General features: G+C 40.3%; 1 protein-coding gene across 1 annotated transcript in view; it reads left to right on the top strand.

Annotated features, from left to right (window-relative positions):
- The window catches only part of LOC134292527 (transmembrane protease serine 11C-like), an 87308-nt gene that overhangs the window by 71642 nt on the left and 2664 nt on the right, over nt 1-13002 (top strand). Inside the window, exons 6-9 of the mRNA XM_062957748.1 lie at nt 6593-6631; nt 7901-8078; nt 9283-9542; nt 11108-11250. Of these exons, the coding sequence (XP_062813818.1) occupies nt 6593-6631; nt 7901-8078; nt 9283-9542; nt 11108-11250 (620 nt within the window). The remainder of the gene's footprint in view (nt 1-6592; nt 6632-7900; nt 8079-9282; nt 9543-11107; nt 11251-13002) is intronic.

Consider the following 13002-nt stretch of genomic DNA (forward strand, 5'->3'; position numbering starts at 1 on the left):
ACATGGCTCTACAAGGGCCGGAAAAATAGTACAGGTCAATAACTGGCTCAGAAAATGGTGTCAAGAGGAGCATTTTGGCTTCCTTGACCATGGTCTACTCTTCCAAGAGGATGGACTACTGGCAAGCGATGGGGTGCATCTCACACAAGTAGGAAAACATCTTTTTGCACACAGACTCACAAACCTCATCAGGCGCACTTTAAACTAAATCCACTGGGGGAGGGGAACAACAGCCTGGCGAACACTATATTACCCACGACCACAGGGAACCGCCGTAAGGCTAAACGGAGGGCTGCACAAACACAGCAAGGACCAAGTACAGAGAGCACAATAATCCCAAATAAACAGTTCGAGGGGAGGTCACAGGGGCTTACATGTCTTTACACTAATGCTCAGAGCATGGGAAATAAGCAAGACGAACTCCAACTCCTAGCACAGCACCACACATACGATGTCATAGGCATCACTGAAACCTGGTGGGATGACTCCCATCACTGGAATTTAACCATTGAGGGCTATAACCTCTTTCACATAAATAGAACAAAGGGGAGAGGAGGGGGAGTAGCTTTATATGTCAAAAACAGTTACGTTGCAGAAGAAATGCGAGACTGTAATCCGGGAAACCAGCTTGAAAGCATCTGGATAAGAATCAAGGGAACCGGGACTCAAAAAGATCTTGTCGTGGGTGTCTACTACAGACCTCCGAGTCAGGATGAAGGACTTGATGAAGCCTTCTGTCAACAGCTGACCAAACAGGCACAAAGAAGAGATATAGTAGTCATGGGCGATTTCAATTATCCCGATATCTGCTGGAAAACAAACTCAGCCAAGAGTACAAAGTCCAACAAATTCCTCACTTGCCTTGCAGATAATTTTATGGTCCAGAAGGTAGAAGAGGCAACAAGGGGATCAGCAACTCTTGATCTAATCTTAACAAATGTGGAAGACCTGATCAATACAGTTGAAGTGGTTGGATCCTTAGGGGCAAGTGACCATGTGCTCCTGCAGTTTGCAATACAAAGGAATGCTGAAACTAAGACAAGTCAAACACGCATTCTGGACTTTAAGAGAGCTGACTTCCAAAAAATGAAGGAATTACTGAGCGGCATTCCATGGACGCCGATATTAAAAAACAAGGGAGTTAAGGATGGATGGGAGTTTTTCAAAAGTGAAATACTCAAGGCGCAAATGCAAACAGTGCCAACAAAGAAGAAAAATAAGACAAGTGCAAAGAAGCCAGAATGGATGTCCAAAGAACTTCTAACTGAGCTAAAGCTCAAAAGTGACATGCACAAGAAGTGGAAAAGGGGAGAAATCACCAAAGAAGAATTCAAACGTATAGCCAACTCCTGTAGGGAAAAGGTTCACAAGGCTAAAGCGCAAAATGAGCTCAGGCTTGCCAGGGACATAAAAAACAACAAAAAAGGTTTTTTTGCTTATGTTGGTAGAAAAAGGAAGAAAAAGGAGGCGATAGGGCCACTGCAAGGACTAGATGGGGTGATGGTGACAGGGGATAGGGAAAAGGCAGAACTGCTTAATGCCTTCTTTGCCTCGGTCTTCTCACAAAAAGAAAGCCATCTTCAACCTCAGCAACATGGAATGGACGAAGGATTGGGGGAAATCCAACCCCAAATAGGGAAACAAGTTGTCCAGGAACACCTGGCCACTCTAAACGAATTCAAGTCCCCAGGGCCAGATCAGCTACATCCAAGAGTATTGAAGGAACTAGCGGAAGTTATTTCAGAACCACTGGCAATCATCTTCGAGAGTTCTTGGAGAACAGGAGAAGTCCCAGCAGATTGGAGGAGGGCGAATGTGGTCCCTATCTTCAAGAAGGGAAAAAAGAACGACCCAAACAATTACCGTCCGGTCAGCCTCACATCAATACCAGGCAAGATTCTGGAAAAGATCATTAAGGAAGTGGTCTGCAAACACTTAGAAACAAATGCGGTCATTGCTAATAGTCAACACGGATTTACCAAAAACAAGTCATGCCAGACTAACCTGATCTCTTTTTTCGATAGAGTTACGAGTTGGGTCGATACAGGGAATGCCGTGGATGTAGCATATCTAGATTTCAGTAAGGCCTTCGACAAAGTCCCCCACGACCTTCTGGCAAACAAACTAGTAAAATGTGGGCTAGACAAAACTACGGTTAGGTGGATCTGTAATTGGCTAAGCGAACGAACCCAAAGGGTGCTCACCAATGCGTCGTCTTCATCATGGAAAGAAGTGACAAGTGGAGTGCCGCAGGGCTCCGTCCTGGGCCCGGTTCTGTTCAACATCTTTATTAACGACTTAGACGAAGGGTTAGAAGGCACGATCATCAAGTTTGCAGACGACACAAAACTGGGAAGGATAGCTAACACTCCAGAAGACAGGAGCAGAATTCAAAACGATCTTGACAGACTAGAGAGATGGGCCAAAACTAACAAAATGAAGTTCAACAGGGACAAATGCAAGATACTTCACTTCGGCAGAAAAAATGGAAATCAAAGATACAGAATGGGGGACGCCTGGCTTGACAGCAGTGTGTGCGAAAAAGATCTTGGAGTCCTCGTGGACAACAAGTTAAACATGAGCCTACAATGTGATGCGGCAGCTAAAAAAGCCAATGGGATTTTGGCCTGCATCAATAGGGGAATAACGTCTAGATCCAGGGAAGTCATGCTCCCCCTCTATTCTGCCTTGGTCAGACCACACCTGGAATACTGTGTCCAGTTTTGGGCACCGCAGATGAAGGGAGATGCTGACAAGCTGGAAAGCGTCCAGAGGAGGGCAACTAAAATGATTAAGGGTCTGGAGAACAAGCCCTATGAGGAGAGGCTTAAAGAGCTGGGCATGTTTAGCCTGCAGAAGAGAAGGCTGAGAGGAGACATGATAGCCATGTACAAATATGTGAGGGGAAGTCATAGGGAGGAGGGAGCAAGCTTATTTTCTGCTGCCCTGCAGACTAGGACACGGAACAATGGCTTCAAACTACAGGAAAGGAGATTCCACCTGAACATCAGGAAGAACTTCCTCACTGTGAGGGCTGTTCGGCAGTGGAACTCTCTCCCCCGGGCCGTGGTGGAGGCTCCTTCTTTGGAGGCTTTTAAGCAGAGGCTGGATGGCCATCTGTCGGGGGTGTTTTGAATGCGATTTCCTGCTTCTTAGCGGGGGGTTGGACTAGATGGCCCTTGAGGTCTCTTCCAACTCTACTATTCTATGATTCTATGATTCTATGATTCTATGAATTGGTTTCCCCACTTGAGGTGCTGCAGAAATATTTTCGACCTTAGAACCTGGCAAATTTGTAAATAATGAAATTTTAATGCTAATTGCTGTGTTATGCTATTCTTCCAATGCTGTAATATTTTAATATTATTAACTGACCTAAATATTTGGAATGGCAAACTTAAACCAAAAGTGAAGAATTTGTATATGCTCCAAATAAGACTGTTTATAATACAGAGCACCACCTTCTGGGGATTAGTTGCCGGTGCATAAATACTGTTTTATTGGTCCAGTTCCTCCTCCTCCTGTACATACATAGCAGTTACAGCTTCTAGGTGGTTGAAAAGGCAATTGCCCATTCTTTGTACTTTTATAGTAGACATTGCTTCACTCTTCTGGCTCTTAGGCATTATTTTCAGCATGTTGTTATTTCCAATTCATCTTCAGCCTGTCTTACCATTACAATTTTCTTGAGATAAATGCAAGTTTGCACTAGCACTGAAAGTTGTACATTCTTCATGTGTTAAGGTTTTCCCTTGACATTAAGTCCAGTCGTGTCTGACTCTGGGGGTTGGTGCCCATCTCCATTTCTAAGCTGAAGAGCTGGCGTTGTCCGTAGACACCTCCAAGGTCATGTGGCCGGCATGACTGCATGAAGTGCCGTTACCTTCCCTCTGGAGTGGTATCTCAGCCAAGAGGAGGGCTGTTTCTGAGATTCTAAGTGGGAAGGGGAGAACAGGTGTGCTCAGTGCATGGCAGTGTGGTGCAAACGCATGGGCGAGGGAGAGCATGTACGAGATTGGAAAGAGGCTCAGTTGAGTCCCTTCAAGGCAGGGGAAAAAGCTCCCGGAACTAAAGGTGGCCCAGCAGCATGAGGGGGAGGAGCAGTAGCAGAAGCAGCTTAAATAATTTGTAACACTATTTATTAAGAAAAAGTCAGTCTTTCCTTTTGTTTCTTAATGCTCCAATTAGAAAATGCATAAAGATGTGGGTGAACTACAACTCCCAAAATCATGGGTCAATCCCCCCAAATCCCACCATGTTCGGTTCAGATCCATCATTGGTGGGGGTCCCAGGGTTCTCTGGATGCCTCCCCCAAACCCCACCAGTATTCAAAGTTGGTCATATTGGGTATTTGTGCCAAGTTTGGCCCAGAATCATCAGGTGGGTGCACAGTGCTCTTATTGATGTGGGTGAACTATAACTCCCAACCTCTGAGGTCAGTCCCTTCGAAACCACACCAGGATTCAACGTTTGGCATGTTGGGTATGTGTAGTAGGTTTACTAGTTTCATCACCAGTTTGGTACAGAGTGCTCTCTGACTGTTGGTGAACTACAACTCCCAGAATTCAAAAGCAGCTCCCCCAACCCCACCAGTATTCAATGTTGGCCATGTAGGTAGTGTGCCAAGTTTGGTGCAGATCCATTGTGGGCTGGGTTCAGAGTGCTCTTTGATTGTAGATTAACTATAAATCACAGCAACTACAACTCCCAAATGACAAAATCAATCCCCCCACCCCATCATATTCAAATTTCAGCATATCAGGTATTTGTCCCAAATTTGGTCCAGATCCATCATTGTTTGGGTTCACAGTGCCCTCCTCAATTCCTTCCAAATCCCTCCAGTATTTTTTAGTGGTCATAGGGGTTCTGTGTGGGAAGTTTGGCCCAATACAGTAGAGTCTCACTTATCCAAGTTTCTGTATTATCGAAGGCAGTCTGCCTTTTAGTAGTCATTGTTTTTGTAGTAAATGTTGCAATGTTTTGGTGCTAAATTCATAAATACCGTAATTACTACATAACATTACTGTGTACTGAACTGCTTTTTCTGTAAATTTCTTGTAAAACATGATGTTTTGGTGCTTAATTTGTAAAATCATAATGTACTTTTATGGGCTTTTTTCTTAATCCCTCCTTATTATCCAAGATTTTCGCTTATCCAATGTTCTGCCGACCCATTTATCTTGGATAAGTGAGACTCTACTGTACGATCGTTGGTGGAGGCTCTTTGATTGTAGGTGAACTAAAATTCCAACTACAACTCCCAAATGTCAACATGTATTTCCCCCAAACTCCACCAGTGTTCAAATTTGGGCATATTGAGTATTTGTGCCAAATTTGGTCCAGATCCATCATTGTTTGAGTCCACAGTGCTCTTTGGATGTAGATGAACTACAACTCCAAAAATCAAGGTCAATATCAACCAAACCCTTCCAGTATTTTCTGTTGATTATGGGAGTTCTGTGCCAAGATTGGTTCAATTCCACTGTTAGTGGAGTTCAGAATGCTCTTTGATTGTAGGTAAACTATAAATCTAAACTAAATCTAAACTAAAAACTCCTAAATGTCAACGTCTATTTTCCCCAAACTCCACCAGTGTTCAAATTTGGGCATGTTGAATATTTGTGCTAAATTTGGTCCAGTGAATGAAAGTACATCTTGCATATCAGATATTTACATTACGATTTGTAACAGTAGCAAAATTACAGTTATGAAGTAGCAACAAAAATAATTTTATAGTTGGGGGTTACCACAACATTAGGAACTGTATTAAGGTGTTGCAGCATTGGGAAGGTTGAGAACCACTGCCATAGAACTTTTGATAAGAGATCACATTGTTCTCCCAATATTTTAGTAGACCTTATAGTTAATATATTTTGAGACTGTTTTATTTCTTAAGGCTCCTCCTCCAAGGAACTCATTCTGTAAACGGTAAGACGCTTCAAAATAAATTGTTCATCTGCAAATGTAGTAATCCAGTGTAGATGTGGTGCATTCAGTATACCGAGTATTTCAAAAAGTTGGACCCAATTTGAAATCACTATGTCTCTGCAACCACGAACCCCCATGAATGAAACTCTTAACACTTGAAAGGGTGAGGCATGAAGTTTTGCATCACTACTGCTGTGTCTCACATTTGTGAAGCACATTTGTAATGAAGAGACTGCTTCCCATCCATTTTTTGAAAAAGAAATAAGGACTTTTTAAAATGTGAGTTTATATCTATACTAGACATGTTTTGGCACTAAAGTTGGAGGAAAGGACAGAGATGATGGAGGCAATGGTGAAGAGGTAACAAGTGAAATAAATATACTGGGAAACACCCATAAATAAGGATGATGCCAGAGTTAGAGAAGAGTTGTAAAACAACACACATAATTATGGTTAGAAAAACAGGGCAAGAAGGTGCTATTCAACCAATACAAAAATTGTGAAAGAGTCTCGTCCTCTCAGGTTACTGATCATACATAACCACATTTGTGTTAGCAAAAGAAAATGCTCTTATAATGAATCTGATAATGCAGCTTGATCAAAAATGAATTATTCCTCTAGATAAAGTCATTGTGATATCTAACTTTATTTACTTTCTTTCCAGATATAAAGCAACAAACAGCTGAAACCATCCTCAATGACTGTAAGTTTCAAGAGCTCATATTGGTCACTCCACTGGCAGAATAACCCCTTTTCAAGAAGATTCTGAACCATTTGCTGGAATTCAACCTTACTTGCTAGTTTCAGCTCTGCCCCGAGTCCCCTTTGGGGTGAGAAGGGCGGAATATAAATGTTCTAAATAAAATAAATAAATAAATAAATAAATACAGCAGCTAGTGTACGAGGAAGTGTTGCTGCTACTGATACTGTCTGCAAATACTGTTTTTCGACATAAGCTATTTTGCAGGAACAGTAGCAACAGCTCATTAGACTTCTTCTTGGCTGCAACTTTTGATAGCATTTTGATCAGAACAACAGATTTGGAGCTCTCACTACTTTGCAATTCATACAGATTAGTGTACCTTCTCAGGCTAAATTTATACAGGTTTAATAGTATGTTCTTACCTCAATCCCAGTTGTGTTGGAACACATAACTTTTCTCTCATTTTCATGTGAAAACACTACTTGTTGGTGCCTGACACCTTCAAAGCCTACCATTTGGGGGAAGAACCTGCTTTAAAAACAAACAAACAAACAGACAAAAAGCCCCACATAGTTTCATCCCTGAATTACGATTGTGGCGGAATCAAGGGTTTGGGGAAGACATAGGGCCTGGCTGCCATGTTTGGTAGGCATCTAGGCCACTTGATTATTCCCTCAATTTATTGGCATTTTGTATAGAAAATTTGTATTTTTAAAGGTGTTTCTTTTTTCTTTAAAGATTTCATGTTTGTATGTTGAATCTTTGCATACATAACATTGCACGCTGGTCAGTGTTTCACCTCTCCTTGCTGTACTGGCTTTCCTTTATAGAAATTGTGGTGGGCAATCCAAACAACAGGACAGCAGAGAAAGATTATTTGAATATATGAATACAGGTGTTCCCGACTTGACAGGCTAGGGACCAGTCCACTCTAGAAAACTGGAAACTATTGAAATGCAGAAGGCAGTCTGTCTTAGGTTGCTTTGCAACCTAAAAACACCCCTGTATGTGGTGGTAGAAACAAGCCAAAACATGCCAGAAGAATGGACCACACAAATATATGGGTTCTGGTTATAACTGAAAGGGTCAAAGGAGATCATCAAAAAGCAGACACCCTATGTGAATATGCCCATGCATGGAGGGACACCCCTAGCTACTGCAGTCATTTGACATGTTTATCTTTTTATCCCAATATGATTTTATGATTATATACTTCAAATCATATACTTTGGAAATCCTAAACCTCCCCCCTCTCTCTCTCATTAATAGTCTGTGGGCTTCGATACAACAAATCAGCAGGCACATCAAGAATAACTGGAGGACAAGCTATTTCAAGGTCTGGAGAATGGCCCTGGCAGGTCAGTCTCCAGAGAGCGAACCTTCATCGTTGTGGTGCGACACTGATCAGTAACACATGGCTTCTGTCTGCAGCTCACTGCTTTAGAGAGTAAGTGTCTGTTTGGAATAATAGATGTATGCACTTTTTGAGTTCTATTCAATCAACTATAAAATTAAGCACATGCAACTCTCTGACGTTCATAGAGAATTCTTATTACTCTGTTTGGGCATGTGTTACGTTATTGTATAGCAAGGCCCATTTAATAATGCACAATTATAGTACTATGACCCCACTTTAACTGCTATGGCAACATCTTATGGAGTCCAGGGCATGAACATTTGAGATACTAAAACTCTGTGGCTGAGTTCTAAATGCTCATTGCCAATCCTAGGAATCCACAGGATGTTGCCATGACACTTAAAGTGATATCACAGGGCTATAATTGTGCAGTGTGTAAAGGCCCCCATTTAGACTATTGTTAGTATTGGCTCACAACCATTGATTTTGACAGGGAGTAGCTTACCAAGATCTTAGGGAGGAGGAATGAAAAGGATGTAGCATCACAACTAACTTCTAGAGCCAAACTAAACATGAAGTTCCAAACTCCTGGCCCTCATTTTTGTCTTTTTACTAAAAAGCTGCAAGAAAGGTTGCAATTCTGAGCAGATCCCTTCCTGCAACACTCGTCTTCTCCCACATGGAAGATGTGTAGTAAAGCAAAAGATGACAAAAGGGTTAAGGAGCCATTTTCTCATACTGCTGGTTCTTCACTCAGCATTATGTGACTACTTTTGTTTTAAAAACAAGAGGCAGAGTGGAAATTTAGAAATCGGGGTCCAGTATGGGATATGGCAAAAGGCACCCTTGATGGCGCAGTGGGTTAAACTGCTGAGCTACTGAATTTGCTGACCGAAAGGTCAGCTGTTCGAATCCAGGGAGCAGAGTGAGCTCCCTCTGTCAGCTCCAGCTTCTGCCAACCTAGAAGTTCAAATAGTATTCCCAGCATCATATCTGCCTCAGTGATTAATGCGAAGTGACAGCTTTGTTTGGAGAATCATGTTTTGTAGGTATATACTAAACCTTTCTCCTAGTTTAAAAATCTCTTCTGTAAATAGCATCCTTGTACCTGCCATATTTGGTCTTTAGATTTCCAGCAGGTAATACTGAGAATATTAAATGATGGTGTATCCAGATTGCCGAGAATATCTTGAATGATGGTGTATCCAGATCTTTCTTTCTTTTTGGTCAGATACATATATGAATAATTTTAGTAATAATGTGACTTCATCATGATCTCTTACCTGTTCTTCAGGGCAAGAGATCCCCGTAAATGGACTGTGACATTTGGAACCTATTTAAAGCCTCCCCTAATGATACGGCGTGTCAAGACCATTATTGTTCATGAAAAGTACAAATACCCTGCCCATGAATATGATATTGCTGTTTTGCAGCTAGCTAGACGTGTGGAGTTTACAACAGCTGTTCGTCAGGTTTGCCTTCCAGATGCAAGAGATGTTTTCCCATACAATATAGATGCTGTTATTACAGGATGGGGAGCAGTTAGTAATGATGGTATGTCTGTTCATTTGGAAAAAAACAATATTTCATGTCTTTCATTAATGGCAAGACTAACTGAGAGGAAGTAAGGATTTTTTTAAAAAAAAACAGGAGACATTATTGTGCTAATGAAACTAGTTTCTGGATTATGCTGAAAATAAATTTAAATGTGTGTACATCTCTTATCTACCTCCTTCCCCGTTTCTACATATGGCGAACCTTGAACAAGGAGTAGCCAGATGGTAGAGCAGAATTAGAGTGAGAAACAGACTACCGAGAACTGCTGTAGAAACCGAGCATAGAAGAGATGATGACAATTGTGTATGGGCCCATTTATTTATTTATTTATTTATTTATGTATTTAATGTCTACCCTGCTTTTCTCACCCAAAGGGATTCAAGGTGGCTCACAAATCTGGCAAAAATTCAATGCCAATAAAAACCAATAATAAAAACATAAACCATTAAACGATTAATATAAAACATTAAACACATAATATACAGTATACAAAAGTTTAAAAGCATATAAAGTGCATAGTTCCATTCATCCAAAATCCTTGCTCATAATCCTTGATCCTGGATTTTATATCAATCTGAACAAAATTAGCCCACACAAGGGGCAAATGAGGTACTACTGGCGTTTTCCAGAAGGCAGTGCAGTTCCCATTTTCCTTGTCTAGCTGTTTTGATTGGCTAAGAAGAGGCTGTTTATTTAGTAGCAGAAGACCAAGCAGAGGCCCCTGGAAATTTTGAGTTAAAATCCAGCTCTAGCCATAAACTTTGGAATTTCCTGACTTTATCAAAAGATTTGTACCCCTCTGAATCTTTCACCAAGGAAATTGCAATGTTAAATTAATTCCTTATGGCAATAAATATGGAAGTTAAATTTGATGTATTTGCTGAAGATACTAAAACACACATAGTGGCTTGTGTGCATGCCTAACCTTGAACATGTGTTGTACATATTGTGAGTGTTCATTGGCTATAATTCTGAGAAAAATGTACAAGTAAGCACTACTATCTACACATGATAGCAGCACTCCCAAATTTCAGACAGTGGCATTACTTTTTAAAATAGATACTACAACTCCCATCAAATTCCTAAGACCGTATCTTGGGATAATTAAGATACCATTTTAACTATATTGTCCCCTGTGGCATTGGTCATAATTTGTTTAGAACTATAAAGTAATCTAATGATTTAAAACATGTTTTCAATTATATGATTGCATCTCGTTAGGCTAGACCAAGCCAAATAGTCATGCCTCTTGGAGTTGTAGCTAGGAAATGCTAGTATTTAATATTTGTATTATTAAAATGTTGTTTTGTTCTGCACATCTGAAATACATTGGCCTCAATCCAATTGCTAGTCTCAATTAGAAATGACTATTTGACTTCATTGATGTGGGGCAATTAAACATTCACATACATTCCACTGATTCAAGAGATTGGGTTTAGAGTATTGGAATGTGTAGGTATGCCTAACTAAGGGCACTTTAAAGAACATGTTAAATATTCATTGTGTCTCTTGTTGAGACTAGAGCACATAATCTGAGGTATTAATGAAATGTTTCTGCTCAGGTCAAACCCCCAATGTTCTTCAGGAAGCAACTGTAAAGCTGATAGACTCAGACACTTGCAATCGGAAAGAAGTGTACAATGGGGCTATAACTCCTGGAATGCTGTGTGCTGGGTACCTGGAAGGAGGAGTAGATTCCTGCCAAGTATGTGTATTTTAATTTGACAGAATTAATTCCAAGTAAACAATTTAGGAAAACAAGTACAGTAGAGTCTCACTTATCCAACATAAACGGGCCAGCAGAACGCTGGATAAGCGAAAATGTTGGATAATAAGGAGAGATTAAGGAAAAGCCAATTAAACATCAAATTACATTATGATCGGCTTCAGCCCCCCCCCCCCAAATTCTCAGGGTGATCTGCAAAAAAGCCTTACATTTATTATTTAAACTGTTATGTTTATTCATATCATGATCTGATCAACATGTTCAATATATCCCACATGCATGGGGGTATTGGGATAACGATACAAAAGGTTTGCTAGGGTAGACCCCCCCCACTCACCCAGACTCAGCCCTCCCCCCGAACCAAAAATCCCAGCCCCTCCCGAATCAAAATCCTGGCTACGGGCCTAGTGGGCAGTCATATCTATTCAGTCAGAACTTCAAATGGGGGTCGAACACATTCTTTGAAAATGAGATTACAAGCCTGAGAGTCAGCTTTCAGAACTACATGCACATTTGTTCATCCTGACGTTAATGCAACAGGTAAATTCAGTAAATTGCATTTGTGCATACAAATGCCTTTTCTGGCTTTGAGTGAGTGCATGATTCTTTCATAGAATCTTCAAGCTAATCTCCTGATGTCTCCAGTTCTTGGGATGAAAGTTTGCTTTTATGAAATACTTAGAAAGGGACATAAAGGGAAAAGATTGACAAATACAGACACAGAAGTTACCGTATATACTCGAGTATAAGCCGACCCTAATATAAGCTGAGGCACCTAATTTTACCACAAAAAACTGGGAAAATTTATTGTCTCAAGTATAAGCCGAGGGTGGGAAATGCAGCAGCTACTGATAAATTTCAAAATGAAAATGGATCCCAATGAAATTATTTTGAGGCATCAGTAGGAAAACAGTAAACTAGCTCTGTAAATGGAAAAGTAGGGTCAACAAAAACAATATGGTATTAACAATAACTTAATAATAATAATAAAACTTCATTTGTACCCTGTCCTATCTCCCCATGGGGATTCAGGCCAGCTTCCAAAATAGTAACAGGCAAACATTCAATGCCTACATAAACAATGCAGAGCTAGATGTAGATCTATAATTATATATACTAATTTCACATATGCATTTCCCCCTGAAATGTTTGCAAATCCTCTCTCTATATATGTGCATTTCCCTCCTGCAATATTTGCAAACCCTATATATTTATGTTTATATCTATCTAGAAATCTCTGTGTGTGTGTGTGTGTGTGTGTGTGTGTGCATTTCCCCTGCAATATTTACAAGCCCTATATATTTATATTCATATATATCTATCTAGACATCTCTCTGTATATAGATTATTTTTTTATTTAATTTAATTTATATACCGCTCTTCTCCACCAGGGGGACACAGAGCAGTCTTACATAATGGCAGAATGCCACATATAATACAACATGTAGAAAAACCAAACATAAAACACAAATGAAAGTTGGTATCCAAATAAAATTAAAACAATTAAAACCATGTGACCATTACAAAAGGGCAAATTTCAAGCCAAAGTCAGAGCCAGTCTGTGTTCGAATTAATATTAATCCATCAGGTCATATCAGATCATATCTTAGGGAGGGCCAAATGCTTGATCCCACAGCCAGGTCTTCAGATATATAATTATATCTGTATAGGATTTGCAAAGACTTGCAAACATGCGAGGCAAAAATTCATATATAAAATAATGTATACACA

The sequence above is a fragment of the Anolis carolinensis genome, chromosome 6 (assembly GCF_035594765.1).
Source record: "Anolis carolinensis isolate JA03-04 chromosome 6, rAnoCar3.1.pri, whole genome shotgun sequence".
Lineage (NCBI taxonomy): Eukaryota > Metazoa > Chordata > Lepidosauria > Squamata > Dactyloidae > Anolis > Anolis carolinensis.